This window comes from Dermacentor variabilis, chromosome 2, assembly GCF_050947875.1.
Source record: "Dermacentor variabilis isolate Ectoservices chromosome 2, ASM5094787v1, whole genome shotgun sequence".
Lineage (NCBI taxonomy): Eukaryota > Metazoa > Arthropoda > Arachnida > Ixodida > Ixodidae > Dermacentor > Dermacentor variabilis.
In genome coordinates, this window is record NC_134569.1 from 99,577,098 (window position 1) to 99,599,074 (window position 21,977).

The 21,977-nt window shown below is 46.1% G+C and overlaps 1 protein-coding gene across 3 annotated transcripts in view; it reads right to left on the bottom strand.

Moving 5' to 3' along the window:
- LOC142572383 (uncharacterized) overlaps nucleotides 1–21,977 on the bottom strand; it is an 88,656-nt gene that overhangs the window by 48,957 nt on the left and 17,722 nt on the right. For all 3 annotated transcript variants that reach the window (XM_075681464.1, XM_075681463.1, XM_075681462.1), the window contains exons 5-8: nucleotides 19,925–20,159; nucleotides 15,688–15,941; nucleotides 3,797–4,134; nucleotides 1,557–1,754 (exon numbers count right to left, since the gene is read on the bottom strand). In XM_075681464.1, the coding sequence (XP_075537579.1) occupies nucleotides 1,557–1,754; nucleotides 3,797–4,134; nucleotides 15,688–15,941; nucleotides 19,925–20,159 (1,025 nt within the window). The remainder of the gene's footprint in view (nucleotides 1–1,556; nucleotides 1,755–3,796; nucleotides 4,135–15,687; nucleotides 15,942–19,924; nucleotides 20,160–21,977) is intronic.

A 21,977-nucleotide genomic window follows, 5' to 3' on the forward strand; every position in this document is an offset into this window, starting at 1 on the left:
TGCGAAAGATAGAACGATTTTGTCTTCATTCGTTGTGAAATGGCACTGGGATGAATGAAAGCAACTGCAAAAAAATGAAAGCTGAGAAAACGGAGCTCAAAGTTTCATTTGTTGTAAACAATTAAATCTTTATTTTGAGCACCTAAAACCCGCTTGGGATCTAGTGCCCGTGGGGACACATTTGCTTTACATTTTGATGTAGTTTTTTGCGTTCTTGCAGCCGTTTCGTGCACCTTAGTTGCCTTTTTGGTCATCGTGCATCCATCTGTCTTGCAGAGGCAGGTGACAGCGTACTCAAAACGTCCGCTCTTGTCTCTTGTTAGTGAAGTTGGAGCTGAAATCTGCAGTCGAATATTTGACGCGGAAACTTCTGCTCCTCTGACGTCGCACTGCTGTCACGACCACACGCGGACGTAACGTCACCGTCGCTCGCGGTTGCACCTTCACTGTCGCTCGCAGTCGTGCCTTCACCATCGCTCGCGGTCGCATAGGTGTTCTGTGGTCGCGTCGTCGGCCAGCGCGCGCGGGCGTGCGTTCCCAGTCACCGACTTGCGCCGGTCGTGCCTCGTCAAGAAGCTCGGCGGCATCTGTTTCTACGAGTAGTTTTCTCCCTCTTTTCTACGCCTTTCGTGGTTTTCTGTACATGTGGGCTGTTCAGAACTTCATTCCTTTTGGGCTCATCGCAGAAAACGTGCGTAAGCTGCCACGATTGTCAATCACGTTGATAGGAACACGCAGCTCGCTGCTGCACAAATACGCGCGAGAGAGGTTCGTTAGCAATTCAAATCTACAACAGCCAACAGAAGCGTGCCCTGTGCCCAACGTGACCGCTACGCCAAATCAAAGTGCCACGTTTGCCTTTTTTTCGCTTGCGTTTGCTGGCTTATTTTCCGGTGGAGAAATGCGTCACTCCGGCTATCTTTAGCTCCGATCTCTCCTCTTTACGTTGATACCAAAAGGCGGCGCTGCGTCAACGAATAGCTGGGCGATCCGTGGTGTGATGGGGCCTTCCGAAGCCCGATTTTTTCGCAATTTTTGATACGAAAGTGGTTTTCTCGATTTCTACCCCGTATTTCGTTATAATATTTCACCACAAGGTAAATAAAGGTCCGTGGATTGCGAAAAAATATAAATCAGAAAATCGAAAATTTTGACAATTTGACCACTTCAATTGCCGTATCTACACTTAAAACACCACACAATAGGAAAACAACAAAATGCATCTCAAGCCGCTGAAGCACCACCAGGTCAACATGCATCAGTGTCATGTGCCGCAACGATCTGCATGGCGCTTTGCATTACATAGATGTCCACAATAGTTGAGCCTGTCAAATTTTTTTTAGTTACTTCATATCGTACGTTTTCCCAGTTAGTATGTTTTTTTCGCGTTATTCTTCCAAAATGTATCAATGAGGTTCTATTGCATTTAGATAATAAGGTTGCACTTTTTCAACTTGCAACACTTTTTCCAAGCAACAGTGCAGAATGCACCATGCACCATGCACAGCAGTGTTGAGAATCTGCAAACCCACAATAGCGTTAGAGAAAACACTCACGGTTGGACACTGCTGTTGGCAGCTTTGCGCTTGGAATCGGTCGGTGGCCCAGGGCTGGGGGTGCGGGGGCCGCGAGACCGGCCCGCGTACCCCTCATAGTCACCACCATCCCGAGGACCACCTCCTCGTCGACTTGGCGACATTCTGCCTGGTTCGGGTGGCTCCCTCGACCGCCCCCGATGCCGGTCACGACCATGGCTGTCAAAATTCAAGACACGTTGAAGATCAAGCATCGAAAGGTTGGAACTGCTGGACATTAGTACTAAAGCACTTTCTGATAATAGTGCACAACGATGGTATGTTTACACAATTGCACTGTGCCAGGTACATTGATCCAATTGTTTTGTAGTGTGGAAGCTGATGTTAAACACTGCACACTGGCATATCACCAATGCGAAGTTTCAGCAAGATCAGCAGCATCCAGAAGTCAGTGGTATGCTACCATTTTAAGAATGTCAGTCAATCACAGATCTCTTCTGCTGCTGCTACTACAGCGTGACTTATCTATGGCAGAGCTTATATAAAGTACCGTTACTACAGCTTAGGGTATATACCATATTTACTCGATTCTAACACGCCCTCGATTGTAACGCGCACCTGTTTTCCATGACCAAAAATAAAGGGAAAAAGAGGCCTCGATTGTAATGCACACTCGTTTGCCGTGACCTAAAAAAACAAAATTCCTTAACAGTACTGTGCACCTCGTTCTTTCATACAGGAATACAACTTTGTCTCATTTGCAAAAAACAAAGATTTACTTTCAATGCACTAATGTTCCAATAAATAAAAAAAGTTGCAGTTTCGGCCGAAAGCCGAAGTATTGATTATGATAGCAAATTAGTAGACAGCTATACGAAAAGTAAGGAAAGTAGTTTTATCAGCCGTATAAACTTTTAAACATTTGCTTATTAACTAAATTAACAAGCATGGTGTCACGTGCGCACAAGCAAATATGAACACGTCTCGCACAATGACTGCGGAAACTCTTTATCAAAGCCCTGGAGGGAGGAAGTGCGGTAGCAGGAGCGAGGGAATCGACCTTTGTGCATCCTCTAGCTTCAATGCGAACTAACCGACGAGAACACAGTGCGGTGCACCTAGATATCTACACTCTCGTCTCTGTCGCAGATCGCTTTCGAGATAGGTGCCGCGTGGTCATGCCGTACAGAGTAGAATGCCTCTCTTGTTTGCACCAGTCCTGTAGCAAACTCGGGGAACTCCGAATGGCCGTGATGTGGCCCAATTTCCGTCCATATCCACATACGTGTTCGCTTTCCTTTTAATTGTGGCATCATGATGAACTCAGCATGTCTGAACTCAGCAAGTGCAGTCGGCAATTCCATGCTGATAGAGGAAACGCAGAAAACGGGAAGACAGATGGTGCACTAACCTAAGCCAAAGGAAGCATTGTCTAAACACATACTGTAGCACGTGGAGGAAGCTACGGCAGCTAGGCTCAAAGCGCGTACAAGGCGGTCATTTTGAAATGCCGATGGCAATATGGTAACACAGATTTAGGGTACTACTCCATTCTACCGCGCACACAATTTTTGGACCCGTTTTATCAGAAAAAAGTGTGTATTAGGTTCGAGCAAATACGACATGTAATCTACAGAAACATCTTGTGTTGTGCGCATTTACAGTATTTAAGAACATTTGGCTTCAGTGATTTATGAGTGAATACTGGAGTGTTCATTTTGATAGCTATGACCTACCCCAGTGTTCTGAAAAGGCGCTACGCTTCAAACAAGGTTACACTGAAAGTATCCTTTCGCGCTTTTCCTACCCAGCAAAAACAGAAGGTGGCCGAAACGAATTTCACAGCTGCGCACAAAAAGTTCAAACTAAATTAAATTTGATGACGCTAGACATGTGCTATCTCTGCACTGTTATTTGTGTAGTGCACACCTGGATATTGCATAAAGGAAGCGCCTCTCCCGTCCTAATGTGCGGAATACATCTGTGTAATTCACATTGTAATTACAGTACTAGTCAGCTGCAGCTATCAGCTACAGGTGACAAGGCTGTGTGCATCATCCACTACTGCTGGTATCACAGAATTTCGACAGTAATGTTTCAGTTTGCAATGCATTCCCTATCTGTGATGTCTCTTTCGCAACTGCAAAATTTTTGCAGCGGCGAATTTTTTCACTTTCCTCGCCGATTTCATTATTCTGGGGTTGAGCTGTGTATCTTTATTGAGCCGTAGCCAGCATACAAACAAAAGCATGCTTCCTTACCGCCCAGCATCTTTATCATGTCCACGTGAAGATGATCCAGAACGAGGTGGCTCCCGACTGCTCTTGCCATCAACAGAACGGTGTGCCGTGGTGCCACGCTCTTCTGCACCACCACGATGACCTCGGTGATGGCGCTGGCCTTCCGCAAGTGGTGGCGGTGGCGCAGCACCCCCACTGCCACGGCCAGCTGACGGTGATGCAGCGCCGGATGAACTAGAGCTTGATGAATCCTCACTGTCATCGTCGTCATCTTCATCATCAGAGCTGGAACTTGAAGAGTCCGAGGACGATGAATCGTCAGACTCACTCGACGATTCACTGCTGCCACTTGGTTGGCCCTGGGACAAACCACAATGCATGTAGCCATCTTCTTGACACTCGCGGCTGGCAGGAAACTTCCTTAACCCTATCCCTACACAACTCACTATAGCCCGTCTAACACAGTGTCAGCGAAAACATGCAATCCCTCTGTTCACCAGTAGATCTCTGACAATTCGACTATCGTTAGTTCAATGCCAACCTCAGGTCCCGGCCAGCACCCATACACTTCCAAGAGCCAAGACTTTTGTTATTTTGATTTTGGGCGGATTTTGTCTACATGGTGAATAATGCACTTGCACATAATGTACAATGTACTTTGCTGTGAAGGTGTGTTCATGCAACAGTGCACTGCATGCAACTTTTTCCACTCACTTACAGGAAGTACGAAATACACACTAGTGGCAAGCTTCTTGCAACAGCGTGCTGCGTGATGCCTTGCCAGCTAATGGAGAGCTTGCAGGACGAGCAAACGAGCGACTCATTGTTGCTGCCTGCTCGGTGCCAAGCAGGTGCGAAGGGTGCCGCTAGGTAAGCTGACAATGTAACCATTATTATAGTAATAGTAATCGAACAAGTTTACTTAAAACTTGCTGAATGGTTTGAACCCGGCACCACAACGTGGCCTATCAGGCCAATGAAAAATGGCTACTGGAAACTCGCATGCTGAGCAGAAGTCTTGTTTGTTTTGGAAAACCTGTGGATACTACACTGTGAGTTCCACTATTGCAAATCATGAAATTAGCAGCAGTTTCTCTGCTTTCCAAGTTTCATTTGGCCACTAGGCTTAAAGGGACACTAAAGGCAAATATATGTCAAGCTAAAGTGATCAATCCGTGCATGAGAACGTCTAAGGCATCAATATAATCGCAAACAGAGCTTTAGTAATCGTGAAATTGAGGTAACTGCAGGACACAATTAGAGACTTCCCCTAGACATTCAAGTACTTGCCCGATGACAAAGGCACTCCTCATTACAATTATGTCACAAGCACACAACCACTTGTAATAAAAGGTCACTGTATTGTACTATAAAACAAAAGAAAATGCTAATTGTCCAGTTCTATTTGATTTTTATAAAGAAGAACTCACTGACGACACAGGCGATCAAAAGGTTCCACCTTCACCACTATGTGCTTCCCATGCTTTCGTGTTTCAGCAGTTTCGTTTTCGCATAGTGCGGCGCTGATTTTTCTTGCTTGCGAAACTCACACAAACTGCAAGCAGCAGAGAATGCCATCTTATGTGCTGTCATGAGATTCCCAAGCAGTCCAAGCCACTTGACCAAGAGCAGCTGCAGCAGCAAATGCAACAATCTGTCATGGCTCGGTTTCTCTACGGCTGCACGCTGGCATTTTGCGCAGAAAATGATAGTGCCATCTGTTGAACGCTGTTTTATTCACCGATGGCACTAAAGGGCAGTGATGGCATATGCACGTCACCACTCCCCGTTTGGGGGTGAGCGATTTGAACTATGCTAATAGCATGCGGACCCTTCAGATGCAATTTTCTCGTAAACTAAGCTTTTTCTTAGCACGAAACAAGCAGTACTAGTCATTTCATCGAGGTTTCTGGAATGGCACTTGAGCAGTCCCCATCGACTAAGTATTGCCTTCGGTGTTCCTTTATTCAAAAATAAAATAAAATAAATTTTTTGGGCTGGGAGAACATGAAACCACAGCAGTAAGTTTTAATCACTGGCACACCATATGTGGTAGCAAAACCTAAAGCACTTTTAGACAACACGTTCGAGCTACATGACAAGCAGTTTTACGACAGCCAGCACAGTGGCTGTCACCATATCGCTGTACAGTAAAGGCTCGTTAATTTACAACTCATTAATTTGAAATTTCGGATTCGAAATTTCAAATTAGTTTCAAAGTAGTTGCCATGGTCCGTCCAACAATATATAGAAAGCAATATGTAACACATCCCGTTAATTAACACTGAAATCCACTCCACCGCCGATAATTCGAACTCTGTGCCATTGTGGATGGGGAGAGTGCTAGCGCACAGGATAACATTGGCAACACTGGTGTCATCGCTCGCGCCGCGCATGGCCAACGCCTCTGTTGCAGGTTGGTTCTCTCCCTCTCTCAAGACCTTCAAGATAAAAACGTGGATGCGGCGCTGCGTGTTTCTTTCTTTTTCTTTTTTTTCTTTACATCTTTCTGTTACATCTTTCTGTAACATCTTGTAGGCTATGCTCTTTCTCTACGAGGTGCTCTGCCAAGAAGCGACACCAAGTAATGTTTTAAACATGGCAGCCGTGATGTTTATTGGCGCTCACAGAACCAAAAAGCATAGCCTTCGAGATTTGGGGACCAGCGTCGCAGCAGGTTGTGCAGCGTTCCGTGGGTGCATTTTAGAGCGCAGCTCTTGTTCCTGCGGCGAGCGTAAGTGGTGCAAAGGCGCTTTTATAGTCCCGACTTTTTTGGCGCGCGTCACTTGCTGCCAGTCACACTACGCTGCTTGCACTATGCCAGCCGGAATGCCGTCCCCTCTAGACTTCGCTGGCTGCTCTCTTCGGAGCATGTGGAGAATGATCCCCAAACCGCATGCTGCTTTGAACACTTTGAATGGCTGTCTGCAACCGTCAACAAAGTGGCGTGAGCCTTTTTTTTTTTTTTCATGCAGTGTATTGTAAGTCGGCGCAGTTGGCGCGAGGAACGCACGGATGGAGCAAGAGCCATCTTGATGTTGGCCACATCGGACCACGCTGGCTGCATCCGGTTATGTTGGCTGCATCAGTGTATTGAACTATAGACGTTGTTGTTCTTGCCAATGTGACGTAGCGTGTGCACGCACGCCCTCACGCTACGTCGGACTATATACGCACCTTAACCAAGATATTTTTTTTTCTCTGGCTTTCATTAGTTTGAATTCGGTATAATAATTCGAATATTCGTAGCTTCCTGGCGGAATTCCAATCAACAAGCTTTTACTGTTTTCTATACATCATATCATATCGTCTGCACCGCTGCCTGCTGCCTCAGACTATGATCGAACCACCCCCAGGCAATGGAGATGTCCGTGGCAAGTTTGGTGCAATAGCCACCTTTGTTGGCTCGCAACCCTCAGCAGCTGGGATAGGGGCCAGCAGTCACCAAAGGCTGCTGCAGCCCTCTCGACGGGAAGGCCTGCTGGTGAGAGTGACCCCTGCTCTTGACGACCAACTCGTCGCTGCTATGGAGTCCTGGCCTGGAGTCGTGTTGCTGAGGCTGCCGACAAGTGCGCTGCAGTGCTGCTGTTGTGAGCAACGGATGCTGGCAGAGTACACCAGCGACAATGTCACCGCGCATGTTATGGACAAGAATGCAAGGGCATTTCCTTCGTGCAGCCATTGCCACATGTACTGCATCTTGTTCCATGAAGCAAGCATTGATGTTAGACTGTGTAGTGTGTTTTGCCAGAGTGAATAGCCTGTAGCGATTTAAAGTTGGAAGGTTGGGAGGATGTTTGACTCCGTCATGTTCCCCGATGTTTTCCCCACATGGCTATTTTATGTCTCCTGGAATCCGGCGTCTCTGCGTGGTACATGTGGTTTCCAAGTTGCACAATTGTACAAGAGATGGTGCATGATCCGCTGCTAACACCGCCTGACGGCAGCGATACTCATGTGCACAAGGAAGTATGCTCCTCCTCTTTTGCTGGGAGAATTTAGCATGTGCAGTCTGTCCACATGCGCACCCTGCAGGGCGCTTTGTAGGACTGTCCTGCCAATGCCTTCTTGTTCGCTTGTAGGCACCTCCGTTTGCAAGGCTTCACACGCAAATGATGTACATGTTGGTGTCCAGCATCGAGCAAACGTATTTGCTCGATATACTGTCACGGTGAGTCAGTCAGACTTCCTCAATTCGTCCTTCAGCATCTTCCGTTGGTTTTAATTCGGCTAGCTAGCACTGGTGCATAAAAGGTACAATAAATATCCTCTCACTTGTTTTCACTACTGTGCTGTCGTTCCTTTGTCCAAGAGCACACAAGACACCTCAACAGGCACTCCGTACCGACCCGAATACGCAATCATGCCATTGGTGTTATCAATGGGGATTGACACGTTAGTATCCTGACTGTAGTGCAACAAAGTCAAGCCACTGGTCAAAACATGCATGTGCATCTCGTATGTACTGTTTCAAGTCTCTACGGCTGCGTACCACTGCTGGGTACTTTTTGGCCACGGAGGGTACTTCACAAGGATCCGAACTCTGCTACTCTGGCTATGAGCCTGGCCTGTGCATCTGATCTCATGCTTGATCACCGATAAGTATGGGTGTGCGAATTCTAAATAGTGGATTTCGAATCAAATATTGAATATCAAAACATTTTTCACAAAATTTAATGCTTACAAATTTTGGGCAAGAAAATATAGTGCTGCACATGTTCAGGAGTTTTCTAGCATCGCATAAAAAGAATGTAGCAAGCTCTCGGTAACTTACGTAGACAGCAATCAAGATATACAATGCAGTCTACTCTTATTAAAGGGAACACCAAATTAGTATGCCAGGACTGATTATAGCTCAATTATAATACACGAAAGTCTGGAAAGTATGTTTCTTATTAATATAAGTTTTGTTGAATAAAATCAAGTGCTTTTTTCCTCTGAAACTAATGAATTAATGACATTCTGTTGAACTGATTACCAATGAGATTCTTAGTTTATAGTGGATCTGTGTTTTGCGGCATTCTTTTATTTATTGCACAGAAAGTTTTGCTTTCCAATTTTTCTCCAAAATACAGAAAGGTGATTGCACCTTTACGGCAGGTGGATTATCGTAAGGCCAATCTGCACATCACGTGACTCAACTACCGCTCCGCACATAGCTGGTGCCAATGGTAAAGAGCAGGCGCCGTACACGCTATTTCATTGTCAGGTGCGCTGTGATTTGCTACCTGTGAAAGATTCTGAAATCTGACAATCACAGCAAGTTCATGCGATGCTACCCCTTACCCCCGTCGTTTATCCACCATTCACACAAATGCATGCAACCGAGTCATGACACTTTCGTGCCCGCAGTGTAAATGCAAAGCTAGTATTGTGATGGGGTGCTTGAAGCTACAAAAAGAGACCGACATATGGTGTTTCACAAAGATAGCGATCGTGAGCAACTTTGCTGCCATCTCGTGTGCTAGCTTTCGTTTCCGAGGCAGTTTGCTGGATTTCAATGTGTTGCATGGCTGCTGCAAATAGATCTGTGTCGACTCAGCACCAAACCACAACAGCTTTAGTCGGCGATGAACGAAGAAGCCACGCCAATTAGGCCTAATGGCCTAGGAAGCATGACTGTGACAAAAATTCGCCACTGGCCAATGTAGTAACGGGCTGCAGGCTGTCGCAGAATGCTTGCTGCTAATACATTCATACGGGTGGCTCATCAGTGATCAGTCCTGAGATCGCACATGCAGATTAGATTGATGGCTGTTGAAGTGGCATGAAGTTTGTCGTCACGTACGTAACAGGACCTGTATGATTATCGGCAGCTAGTTGGCCTGCTAATCAGCACATGCTTCCGCATTTTATGAAACACGCGCTGCTTTTGTTGCCATCCCTTCTGTCCACGTCGCGTTATCAATTTGGTCGGTCCTGTCGAGCCGGACAAATCTTGCACCGGCGGCCCCGGTCGACATGCCGCCATTATGTTAATAGTTGTGTTCGGATGCCATATGTGTGATTCCCCACATTGGGCCAAGGTTGGGAGCGCTCACAGTGACAAAGCGCAGTACTGTGACAGCCGGGGCAGCCCATCCGGGGCATGCTCAGCGCTCCTATTGTGTCGAAAACGAAGTGCTACACTCCCTTGGGCCACACTGAGCACTATGGGCTTTGCAGCGCACTCGACACGTGGCACTGCGTCTCTACACCAAATATACCAAACATTTCTAAAATCGAATTGTAGATGTTTGATTCGCAATTCAAATTATTCGACCGCTCACTATTCAATTCAATCTGGTAATGTATTTGAGTATCTGCACACCTCTACCGATAAGGTCTGTGAGTGCAACATATTCATGGTGAGCTTTCAGCGACAACTTGTCACCAGCCACTCTGCCAGCCATCGGCAAATTTCATCATTAAAGAAGGGGGGCCCTCCAAACAGACACACACACATGCACGCACGCACGCACACACACACACGTGTGTGTGTGTGTGTGTGTGTGTGTGTGTGTGTGTGTGTGTGTGTGTGTGTGTGTGTGTGTGTGTGTGTGTGTAGCGTTGAATCACAAGATCTGGAAAAGAAACAGGACAGGTCAAAGAATACAAGCACGTAGGAAAAATGCCAGGATTTTACTGAAGTTTTGGCTGGGGACGTTTCACAGGCCACAGCAGTTTTGGTTGGGACGTACACTTTTTGACTGCTTTATAGTAGCGCTGAAAAACCAGTGTAGTCAAGCTGACTTTCTCTAGGATTAAACAAATTTTTCATGGGTGTTCTGTAAATAACTGTTATTCTTATTGTGTTTCAGGCATTTACTTGAATTGCCAATTCAATCAAGCACTTATAAAAAATTAGCATTTTGCAAACGCTTTCTTTTTTTTCACAAATAGCTCGGGAGGTAAAAAGAGTTAGATATGTGAACTCAAAGCAAATAAGTCTAGTTGCGACAGAGAACATTAGGTACTTGCCTTGCTTGACTGACAACATCAGAGACAACAACGATACATTTTATGGTTTCACACAGACTTACATTGAAAAGTGGACAAAATGCACATGCCTTTGGTATAACACAGCAATCATAATGCAGAACTAAATGAATGAAAATGATCTGGTAACCTAAACAAACCAAGGTGAACACACACTAATTCACAAGCAGCTAGCTTCACGCTCAGCTATGAAACAGTATGCTATGTCAAGTGTCTTAATCAAGGGCCTCGGGGAAATGCATGCAACTGTACAACAATACCTGCTTTCCTGTTTTTGCTCATGACACATCAACCGATTAATTGTGATTGTATCATTCTGATTGTATCATTCAGAGTTAGAACTACCCCACACAAGGCACAACTGGTAATAAAACCAACTCCAACGCTTCTTGAATGGGTACCGCAGTGCTACAGTTGATCTGCCGCGAAGGGGGGGGGGGGGGGGGTGCTGAATCCCTCCTTAAAATGCGAGCGGGGGCCTGGCCGTCCCAGGCTCCCCCTGACTTTAAGCACTGGCAAATTTTTTTTTGTCAACCGCACTGTTTACACCGCATTTTCTTTTTTTTATGCCTAGTCGACATGGCACCAACTGTGTTCATGGCCGCCATGTTTGCGTTATTGTATGTGCGGTTCGTTTACAAACCATCATGTGGCGACATGCTTGATTATTAGGACAGCTTTGCTGCACCGCTACTGGCTCTATGGACTTAAGGGTGGGCACTGCTATTTAAATAATGTTAATCATCTTTTTTCATCAATATTAATGAAACTTAGCAGTCTTATGAAGATTCTTGTGCTGATTTCTAATATGTAATTAGTTATGTTGTAGGCCAATTAGCTTCTATGATAATTAACATTTCCCTTCCATTGTTTAAGGCCACAATGGAAAATAAATGGTACAATAAAAAATTATTTGTAAGGCATGTTTAGATAGCATAAAGACTAAGGAATGAAAGATAGCACGCATATCTTTTATCTGGCCCTTAACAGATATATTACAGCCCACTGAATCCAAGCCCACAATATATGGCAACCATGTGGCAGAAATTGTTGCAAAATATTTAATTTCCAAAGTGAATACAAGAAAATTTGCTTGCTATACTGCAAGAGTATACATTAGGCTCTGTTCTGCAAAAAAAAAAAAAAATTTATTTCCATCTGTTCTTGGTGTTGAGATATCAAGGCCTGAGTATTACATGGAGCCCAAAATTTGTGTTTTGAGGAAAGTACAAAAAACAAACAGCATTAAATATGAGGCAAATTCGTCCCGGACCAGCACGAATTTTTCTTAAACTCTGAGGCTTTTCTTTCGAGGAACCCCTATGGGTTTCCTTTGTAGCAATTGCTATGAATGGGTGGATGTATGATTTTCCCTTTATCAATTACTTCTCTCCACCTTGCGGGTTTCCGCAGAACTTCTAAGTCAAACTCTTGCCTATGCTTCGTGTTGTCGACAAATTCGACTTCGCCCTGCCATCTGCTAGCCGCCTGGTTAACTCAGATGGTAGAGCAGCTGCCCCGGTAAGGCGGTGGTCCCGGGTTCGAGTCCCGGACCAGGACGAATTTTTCTTCAACTCTGAGGCTTTTCTTTTGAGGAACCCGTATGGGTTTCCTTTGTAGCAATTGCTACGAATGGGTGGATGTATGATTTTCCTTTTATCAATTTCTACTCTCCACCTTGCAGGTTTCCACAGAACTTCTACGTCAATATGAGGGGATATGGCATCCAGAACAACACTTTTTGATACTCGCTCTACACACGTGAAACTTTCAGGACACATCCAATCTTGTGTACTGCTTATAAATATGCAATTACAACTTTTTCTGAGGTCAATAATAAAAAAAGAAAGTAGTTACAATTATTGTGTTAAATATTTGGGATATGATTTGCAAAATATGTAGTACAACAACATAGCTAAAATGAAGCAGGTATGTTGCTGGATGTTAAAATACTGCAAGCTAGCACTTGGAGGTCTGTATCTGTACTTTAGTCAAAGTTCTAAAATTTAAGGTTGTAGCTTTAAGAATGTGAATTCTTGTTGGTGATTTCTACAAGATTTCAAAATATTTAAGCGTGCTAAGACAGTATGTCATAGTTTTTGTGCACTCTCTGACTCGCCTAGCTTCAGGGAAGAAAAGAATGACGAGTATTGAATGAGTGGAGGAACACAGTGCTGATCCCAAAATTTGAGACTTTAAAAAAAGCTACACTTGATAAAAGAAAAACAAAAGAAAAGCTGGGAAAATATAAATCTCAAGCTTCAAAACCGGTAAATAATAATTAAAACATAATTAAAAACACAAAATTATTCCGCTGATGTAGGCATTAGGCGCACGTATAAGCTCGTAACAGACTCTGGAATACACCAGCACGAACCTGCGCACGCGCGAGAGGCACGGGAATAGGCATTTACACATCGTCTGCGATCTCTAAAGTAAACCTACATGGAGGGGAGGGGAAAATTGTTATCTTCACTGCTGCATTATTCCCGATGCGGTATGAGATTGCGCAATGCAGTGACTTATCTCCGGCACGATCTTGAGAGCTCGTTTGAACCTTGGGATAACCGCCTCCCGTCTTGTCGTAGGAAGTAGACGGCTTGTGCTTCACTTTTCATGGGCGTGTGTTCAGTTTCAAACTTTTTTTTTTTCAATGTGGTCAACTTGATAGTTACATTCGAAATACAAGAAATGGCGTATCAGCAGTTGTCAAAGAGACCCACTGCCAGGCCTAACAGACGAGCTTGTCTGCTAGACCTAGTTGCTATAGCAACAGCCAATCAGAAAGCGCCTCTCAGTGCACTGGTGTGCTGAGCCAATAGCAGGGCCGCGTGCATCGCGAGCTTCATCAGACTTGCCCCTAATTGTTTTACGTTTGCTCTTTTTCTATGCGGCTATCATCGGCGAGGATGTGGGGAACTGAAAGGCGGAACTTTGAGCTTTCGAACGATACTGAGATGGTGGAACTCAGTAGCGGGAAAAACAAGAAAAAGCTCCGTAAACTCCGGTGCTTCTGCATTACTTTGGGGTCGTTTCTGGCTGTCCGCACTGACAAAATAATATTTTTTCGGACACTTCAGGTGCGTTTTTGGGCAAATCGTTTTGATACTGTGTAGATTAGGCATTACAGATAATGAAGGAAGTAGTTCCCAAAAAAACAATTTTTTTTTCGCAATTTTCGGTTTTTAAGATCCCCCTTAATGTATACGGAGAAGCAAAATTTCACACATTACAGCATGCCATTGCGATAATTTGGTCTTTACCTGCACAACCGTGGGTTAACTCGACCAAAAATCAGAGCAGGAATAGCAATACTTTTGTTTTCATTCGTCACCAGTATGGTCACTGGCCATGTTACCGGCACCCCGTCAAAGTTGAAACTAGGAAACCATAGTCAACCCAATAGCCGCCGATCATGCTCAAACCACAGAACAAGCCAAGCCGCCAAGTTTTAATGGCGGCATTTGTGGAGTTTGCGATTTGTCGTATGAGTATAGATAGCTTTCATGTGACATCCTGGATGCAGCATCTCACCATGCTTGTCTTCCAACATGGTGGCCTGGATGACGTCAGTGTATGATATTCACTGCCATGGGTAACCTGTCTTGAATGTGGTAGAGACACGGTCTAAAAGCTGCTGGCGTTGTGCCAGAACCACAGCAGAACAACTCCTGTAAGATGCCATGTACACAGCCGCTCACGGTGCTGGTCCTCCAACATGGCAGCTAGGATAGTGTCAGTGCAAGCCATCTATAGTGATGGGGTTTCGGGCAACTTCATTGATTGCTATTATGAATTCTTGTCCCTCATAATCATCAAGCAGCTTCAAGTGGTGCCAACTGCACCCCAAGTATCTCATCAATGAGGGCGGTGATTAAACGAAAAAAAAAAAAAAAATGCTGGAGCGACTCCACCGAAGAATCCCACAATCACGTGGCTATCAGAGCGTGATCTATCTCTGTTTAAGTTGCCAGGAAAGGAGATTCAGTGCATGTGTAGACTGTACTTATTATTATCTGTAGAAACAGCATGAGAATAGCCGAAATACAAACCGACCAGGTCAGAGGCAAGTGTATGTTTGTAAACAACTTTTTGACAAGTTTTGTTGACATCTCACTCGTTGAACAGCAGAAATTCGCTGTCAAAACACTGGAGTGAGGAAATGCGACAGCAGCAGCAAGCGAATGGACCTTCGTGCTGCCTCTCGCTTCAACGCAAACTAAGTGGCGAAAACACAGCGCACACAAAGCTATGAGCCCCTAGTGCACCTAGACTCTGCACTCATCGCAGATCATTTTCAAGATAGGGCCAGCACAGCCACGCCATACGCAGCAGCCTCTCTCCCCTCCCCTCGGTGCCATGCACACGACAGAAGAATGCACGCTTCCTCCCCGCTTTCCCCCCTTGCGGGCACGAGATTGAACCGCCATTGTCCAGTCACCCTTGCATGCTTTCACTCGCACATAAAGCATATGGTGCACAGCAACAATATTATTGTCCTTGGACATTATACGGAGCATCACAGCAACAGCGACGCAGACAGCAGAAATGTGGCTTGAGTGTCCATATAATTGCTAATGCAATAAAATCAGACATGTGAACATTCAATCATTGACGGTATTTGACATTTTTGTTACTATAGTATATTTTGAGGATTGTGTAAACAAAAATTTGCTTTGCCGTAACTAATACCACATCAAGTCTCGCATTTTTTATTTTGTTACAGTGGGAGGATACTCCACTGAATGAAAGCATGACCAATCACATTTTAGATTTACTTCTCGATAACTGATAATTCATTACATCCATGTTAATTATATTGAGGTTCGACCGTATCAATGTGGTAAAATAATTATAAAAGGTGTTTCTGTTCCCCTGTAGGCTTTGCTACAAATTCCTTCGGTGCACAATATGGCAAGCAAGTACAGGCTCACCTGTTGTGGGGGATGCGCCACGCGTGCAACCTTTGTGCTGCCAGGTGTGTGGCTGGGAGGTCCTGGTGGAGCTGCCCCAGCAGCAGCAGCGATTGTTCTGCCGCTGCCAGCGGCCCCCTTGCTGCCAGTACTGCCACTGCTTGAGGGATGGTTCTCCTTCTGCAGAAGGTCCAGCTCCCTCTGTAGCTGCTGCCGCTTCATCTCCAGGGACAGTTCCTCCTTGTAGTCCAGAAGTGCATCATCAATAGGCCAGTCTGTCCAGGACATAAAAGAGAACTTCAGCATGATACCTCTACAAAAAAGTGACTGCATGAAAATGGCCACAGTAAATGATGGAAAGGGTTGTGCCAAAATGTTTCAAAAGCTGGCAGTGCACAAACCATATCTTTATTATGTGGATAGAGACGTAATGCATCAGCCCACGTAAACTGAACGCACTTTTTTCACCGAAAAATTTTGTGCAATAGGGGGTACATTCATTATGCGGGGTGAAATTCTGAGCAATTTCTTTCCCCGCGGCCATTTCTAAAATGTAAGAGACACAGAACGATTCAGCATCCAATATGGTGTGCGACATACCGAAACAGTAGTCACATCTGAGGCATTTTGCTGTGCCACAGTGCCGCATTGGATGCCCAGCATGCGACAAAAGTAGGAGACATGGCATGATTTCACGTCCAATGTGTCATAGCGCCAGGTCAGATACCCAGCGTGAGAGAAAAGTAGGCGACACATGGTACGATATCTCTTTTTTTACACTCTTTTTGCATTTTTTACACATTTCCTGTACAAAAAAAAAAAACTTTTTTTACAATCTGGAGTGGGGGAAGTAGGCTAAGAATACTAATCACATTAATACACCCAAGTGTCGCAGTAGACCACAGCACCTCCACCTTCGGATACCACTCCATTACAGTTAAATATGCAATGGTGGCCCATAACTAGACTAGACGTTTCACCAGTTTGTCCTGAGACCCGTGCAAGCCTCACAACCGCAGCCAGTTTTGTCTCACTGGCACTGTAGAATTGGGGCTCAACATATCTGATTTTGAATTAACTACTGTACGACTGAATAAGCGCCTTTTTCAGGTCTAAAACGAATTTTCATAGCCAGCTAGAAGAATGCGGTCTCACTTTTGTAAGTCAGACACGTAATGTCCTTTTTTGTTTTGTGTGCAGGAGCAAAATTTGAGGGGCTAGATAGCAGACAGCCAACACATACCGAAGTGGGCAAAGTAGGCTAAAAAAGCTAATTGCATTAAAGAAATGAATGTGTTGGGAGCCGAGTTTAGCAGAGGCAAGTAATACACGTCTTGACAGGTTGAGAACAAAGAGTAGACTGGCTTTATTCCACAGTAAAACAGGTTTGCTGAGTGGCCCTGGTGGCACTCCTGCTGGGCAGCCACCTCAGGTCCCAAGACAGAGCAGGGGCAATGACCCCCTCGTGAAGGTCAGGCAGGGTAACTGAATTTCACAGAAGCGATAAGGGGGGGGGGGAAACCACACTGACAGACAGTCCCTACAAGGGCTCCCCCTCTAGAATGCCAGAGGCTTAAGTGTGAGTGGCGGAAGGAATGAAGCATTAATGTTCAAGATAGGTGGGTTTTACGCTGTCACACAATACTGTCTCTTCTTTGCCACGTACGTCAATCTTCAAGGTTTTCTCTGAATGCGAAACCAGACAAAAGGGGCCTTCGCAGGAAGGAGTCAATGGTGGCTTGATAGAGTCACGCCACAGGAAGACGTGTATGGTTGTTTCCATTGTCGGAAAACTAAACACAGGCTGCCCGCAGGCGATACGGGGGGAGGGGGGGGGGGTTAGGTAAAAGCTGGTTGAGCCAGGAATGTAGCCTCTCCAAGTGTTGTGCCACCGCTGGGGGAGTGCCTTGCTGGGTGCCAAAAAACTGGCCTGGCACGCAAATTACTGATCCATAGAGCGTCTCGGCAGCGCTGACTCCAAATTCATTCTTGATTGTTGTTCGCAGCTGTAGTACTAGGGGTAGCCTTTTCACCCAGCGCTGTCTGTCAAGCGTGGCGGCCAATGACGCTTCCAATTGTCAGGGGAGACGCTTGATCATGCCGCTGCTCTGTGGGTGGTAAGCCATGGTGTTATGCAGGCATTTGCCGAGCAGTCTCGCCAGGGCAGAAAAAAAAGTGGGCTTTGGAATTGTCAGCCTCAGTCAGTAATTCGCAAAGGGCAAGCGTACCGCGATACCCACGTAGGAACAAATGCTCCCGCCACTGTTTCGGACGTGATGTCTTGTAGAAGCGTTGTCTCAGGCCACCTTGAGTACTGGTCAAAAAACATGAGAAGGTACCTGAAACCTTGGCAGGGTGGAAGAGGCCCTGGATGCACTGGATCGAAATGGCTCTCATGGTGGTTGAAACGGCTGCAGTGTTGAATGCGTGTGCCGGCTCACTTTCACAGCTTGATAGGCTTGGCAGCTTCTTGCCCAGCTTCGAACATCTTTGTCGATAGCTGGCCAGACAAAGCGGTCTGTGATAAGCCTCAGTGTCGCTCTGATGCAGGGATGGCTTAGCCCATGCAGTATATCAAATATTGACTGCTGAAACTGATGGAGCATGAACGGGCGAGGAGCTGCCTGCGATGTGTTGCACATGACCAATTTTGTTGTGTAGGGAAGCGGCACCTCCACAAGCTGGAGGACGAGCCTTTTTCCCACAATTGGCACAGCTCGGGGCCGTTTTGCTGGGCGGAGGCTAGAGCTTGGAAATCCACAGAGCATGCAGGCAAAGCGCCAATCCGTGACAGTGCGTCAGCTGCCTGATTTTCGGTCTCAGAAATATGGCGGATGTCCGTAGAAAATTCGGAGAATGAAGGAAAGTTGCCGAAGCTCATGTTTTGAGTACGAGGAACTGTTGTTCTTGAAAATGAAGGTTAACGGCTTGTGGTCAGTCAGAATTTAAAAGCTATAGCCTTCAAGAAAAGAATAGAAACGCTTGACAGCGCAATAGAAGGCCAGCATCTCCCTCCTGAAAGTGCTGTAGTGAGCTTCTGTGGGTTTGAGGTACTTTGAGAAGAAACCCAGTGGCCTCCAGTCTGTGCCATCGTGCTGCTATAGTGCTGCGCCCACTGCCGCAGTCGACGCATCTACCATAAGAAGAGTACCCTTCCATAAACAGGGCTGGGCGCAGAGACTTGCTTGTTAGCGAAAGCGACGGTGGTACCAGCGCAACTGGCACGGCGAGTCCCTAGATGCGCTGCGAGACTGTGAAGGCAAATGGTTGCGTCGAAGTTGGTTGCCAATGTTGCCACCCGTCGTTTGCTTCTCCAGTGCACTGGTAAGGCGGTTGACTGTTTCCTCCAGGCGTAAGAGTTGGTCTCCTGGATTTGAGACTCTCACAGCGGTGATAGGTAGCTGTGACACAGACGAGTAGTCACATATGCGGTCAGCGAGTGCAGCTAGCCAATCGAGACTTGTCTCATCGGAACCTGCAAGCACAACGCGTGCGGACTGTGGGAGGCACTGCAAGTACAGCTCGCACAAAATTGAAAGCTGGCTCTCGTTTGCAGAGTGGCCACCCAGCAGATGACGCAACCAGTGCAGGAGTTGTGATGATCGTTGGTCGCCGAGTTCCTCAGAGAGGAGCTGTTGAAGCCTACTCTGTTGCGATGGCTCAAGGCACTGTAGGACTGTGCGTTTTAGGTTGTTGTATGCTGTGGCCGAAGGCATACCCGCTAGCAAGTCGTCTATGAAATCGGCGATGTCGAAGGGTAGCGCGGCGACGACGTGGACGTACATTACTGTCTGTGAGGTGATGCGCCAGAATTGAAAAGGGGCGTCTACTTTTATAAACCAAACTCGAGGATTCTTGTGCCAAAGCTGGGAAGCTGAAGCTCTGCGACGATGACAGGAGACGTAATTGTGCAGTGTTCTCTGTCAGCAGGAGTAGGAGCAGCATCGTCCATGGCAGTGTTTGGAAAAAAACAAAACGTAAACATCCTGGGTCACCACCTGTTAGGAGCTCGGTTTAACGGAGGCAAGTAAGACAGGTTTTGACAGGTTGAGAACGAAGAGTAGACTGGCTTTATGACAGAGTAAAACAGGTTTGCCGAGTGGCAGTCATAGCGCCCCTGTCGGGCAGCCACCTCAGGTCCCAAGAAAGAGCAGAAGCAAGGACCCTCACGTGGAGGCCAGGCGAGGTAACTGAATTTCACAGAAGCAGGGGACAAATTAGTGACAGACGGTCGCTACAAATGCTTTGCTACACTGACCGTCTGAGGCTGCCCCCTCCCAGTTCTTGGGTGGTTTGGGGTCCTTGGCTGGCACTTCCTCCTCGCCTGATGAAGGGCTCCGTGGCCGAGTCACCACGACAGTTGACTTGATCTTGCTTTCAGCATCTGTACGCCGGCTGCGGCTGCCGCTACCTCCACTACTGCTTCCCACCACTGCTGTGGTGACAGTCACACTACCACCACCTGCACCACTGCTGGTAGATACCTTCCTCCTCTGGAAGAGACAAAATAAAATGCAGATTACAGCAGAAAAAAAAAATTAGGGAATTTTACATGTCGAAACTACAATCTGATTATGAGGCACACCACAGTTGGTGTCTACAGATAACTTGGATCACCTGGGGTTCTTTAAAGGCACACTAAAGGCAAATGCTAAGTCAAGCTAAAGTGGTAGATTAGTGCTCGAGAATCTGTAAGGCGTCAATATTATCCCGAACAGAGCCTTAATAACAGAGAAATTGAAGTAAATGCAGGATATGATTAAAAACTCCCCCGGGACATTGAAGTACTTGCCCGATGATGAAAGCACTCCTCAGTTAAATTCCACTACTAGTGCTCAACCCCTCGCTGCAAAAGACATCATTGTATTGTATATAAGACGAAATAAAATTCAACTTGCCCAGTTCTATTTCATTCTTAAAAAAAAAAAAGAACTCATTCAAATTACCCTTGAGAACAACGCGAGTGGTTGAAAGGTTTCATTTTAACTCGACTCTGCACCGCCCACGCTTTCGCATTTCGGTAGTTCCGTTATCACATAGTGCTGCGCTGGTTTTGTTGGCTCGCGAAACTCGCACAAACTGCAAGTAGCAGAGAATTCAACTTCCATGTGATGTCGCAGGATGCGCGAACGGTCTACGCCACTTGACCAAAAAGCAGCTGCAGCGGCAAATCCACCGCTCTGTCTTAGCTCGGCACTGCCATCTACTGGGCGCCGTTTTATAAAACTCGCCGACGGCACCAAAGGGTGGTGATGGCGTATGGATCACCACTACCCCGGTTAGGTGGTGAGAGATTTGAATTTTGAAAAAGGTATTCAGACCCTTGAGATGCAATTTTCTTGTAAACTAAGTCTCTTCTTGACACGAAATGTACGTTCCAAGGTTTCTGAAATGGTATTTAAACAGCCCACGTCGACTTAGTATTTGCCTTTAGTGTCCCTTTCCTTAACGTGCAACAAAATCAAAGAAGAAGAGCATTTTTGCATTTCACCCCAATCGAAATGTGGCCGCCAATGCGGAGATCGAAACCGTGAGAGTAGCATATCAACTATTTTTCGAGTGGTGGGGGGGAGGGGAGGCAAGCCCCCTGCACCCGCACTCTCTTTCTCTTGCACGTGTGGCCAGCTAAGTGTCACCTGCAACAATACATCGCAGTAATGGCCAAAAGACAATCCCATGGCTGTTTTCTTTTTATTTCTTTTTGCCTAAACTGGCTACACATGTAGCTATCGAAGGAAGTTGACATTTTTCTTAATCGTAGAAAAACTGTTCACAAAAGCTATTTTTGATAGCAGAATTGTAGCATGAAAACTACGCTTTCTACACAACAGTTTCAATGAGCATATGTGGCAGACAACAAAAGGGCTGATGTTGCAAACAGGTGGCACCATTTTATCTATAACTGTCGGTGCTGTCAGTATACTTATATTGCAATGACAAAGAAGGTTTGCTGTAGGAACGGTAGCGAAGGCGCTGGTGTGGCCGCGTGTCATAGAAAAAAGGGAGCTAATCTTCCAAGATAAAATTATAGAACTTTTTTCGTAGGCGCCGCCATATTGCGAACGCACTGGCGCCGCCTATGAGCAGCGCCATACTGGCTTGGGTGAAAGCGGTCTTTTGCATGGCAGGTATACGCTTGGCGGCAGTTTCTGGCGTTTGTTTTCGCGGTCGTGCGGTCTGTTTAGTATGACGTGCGTCTTCTACGTAGTAAACGGTTCTGTGAAACATGCTGAAGTGGTTTAAGGCATCATGGCCGGAATTTCTGCTGGCGTTGAGGTGGACAGAACACGCAACGCGATGTGTGCGCGCAT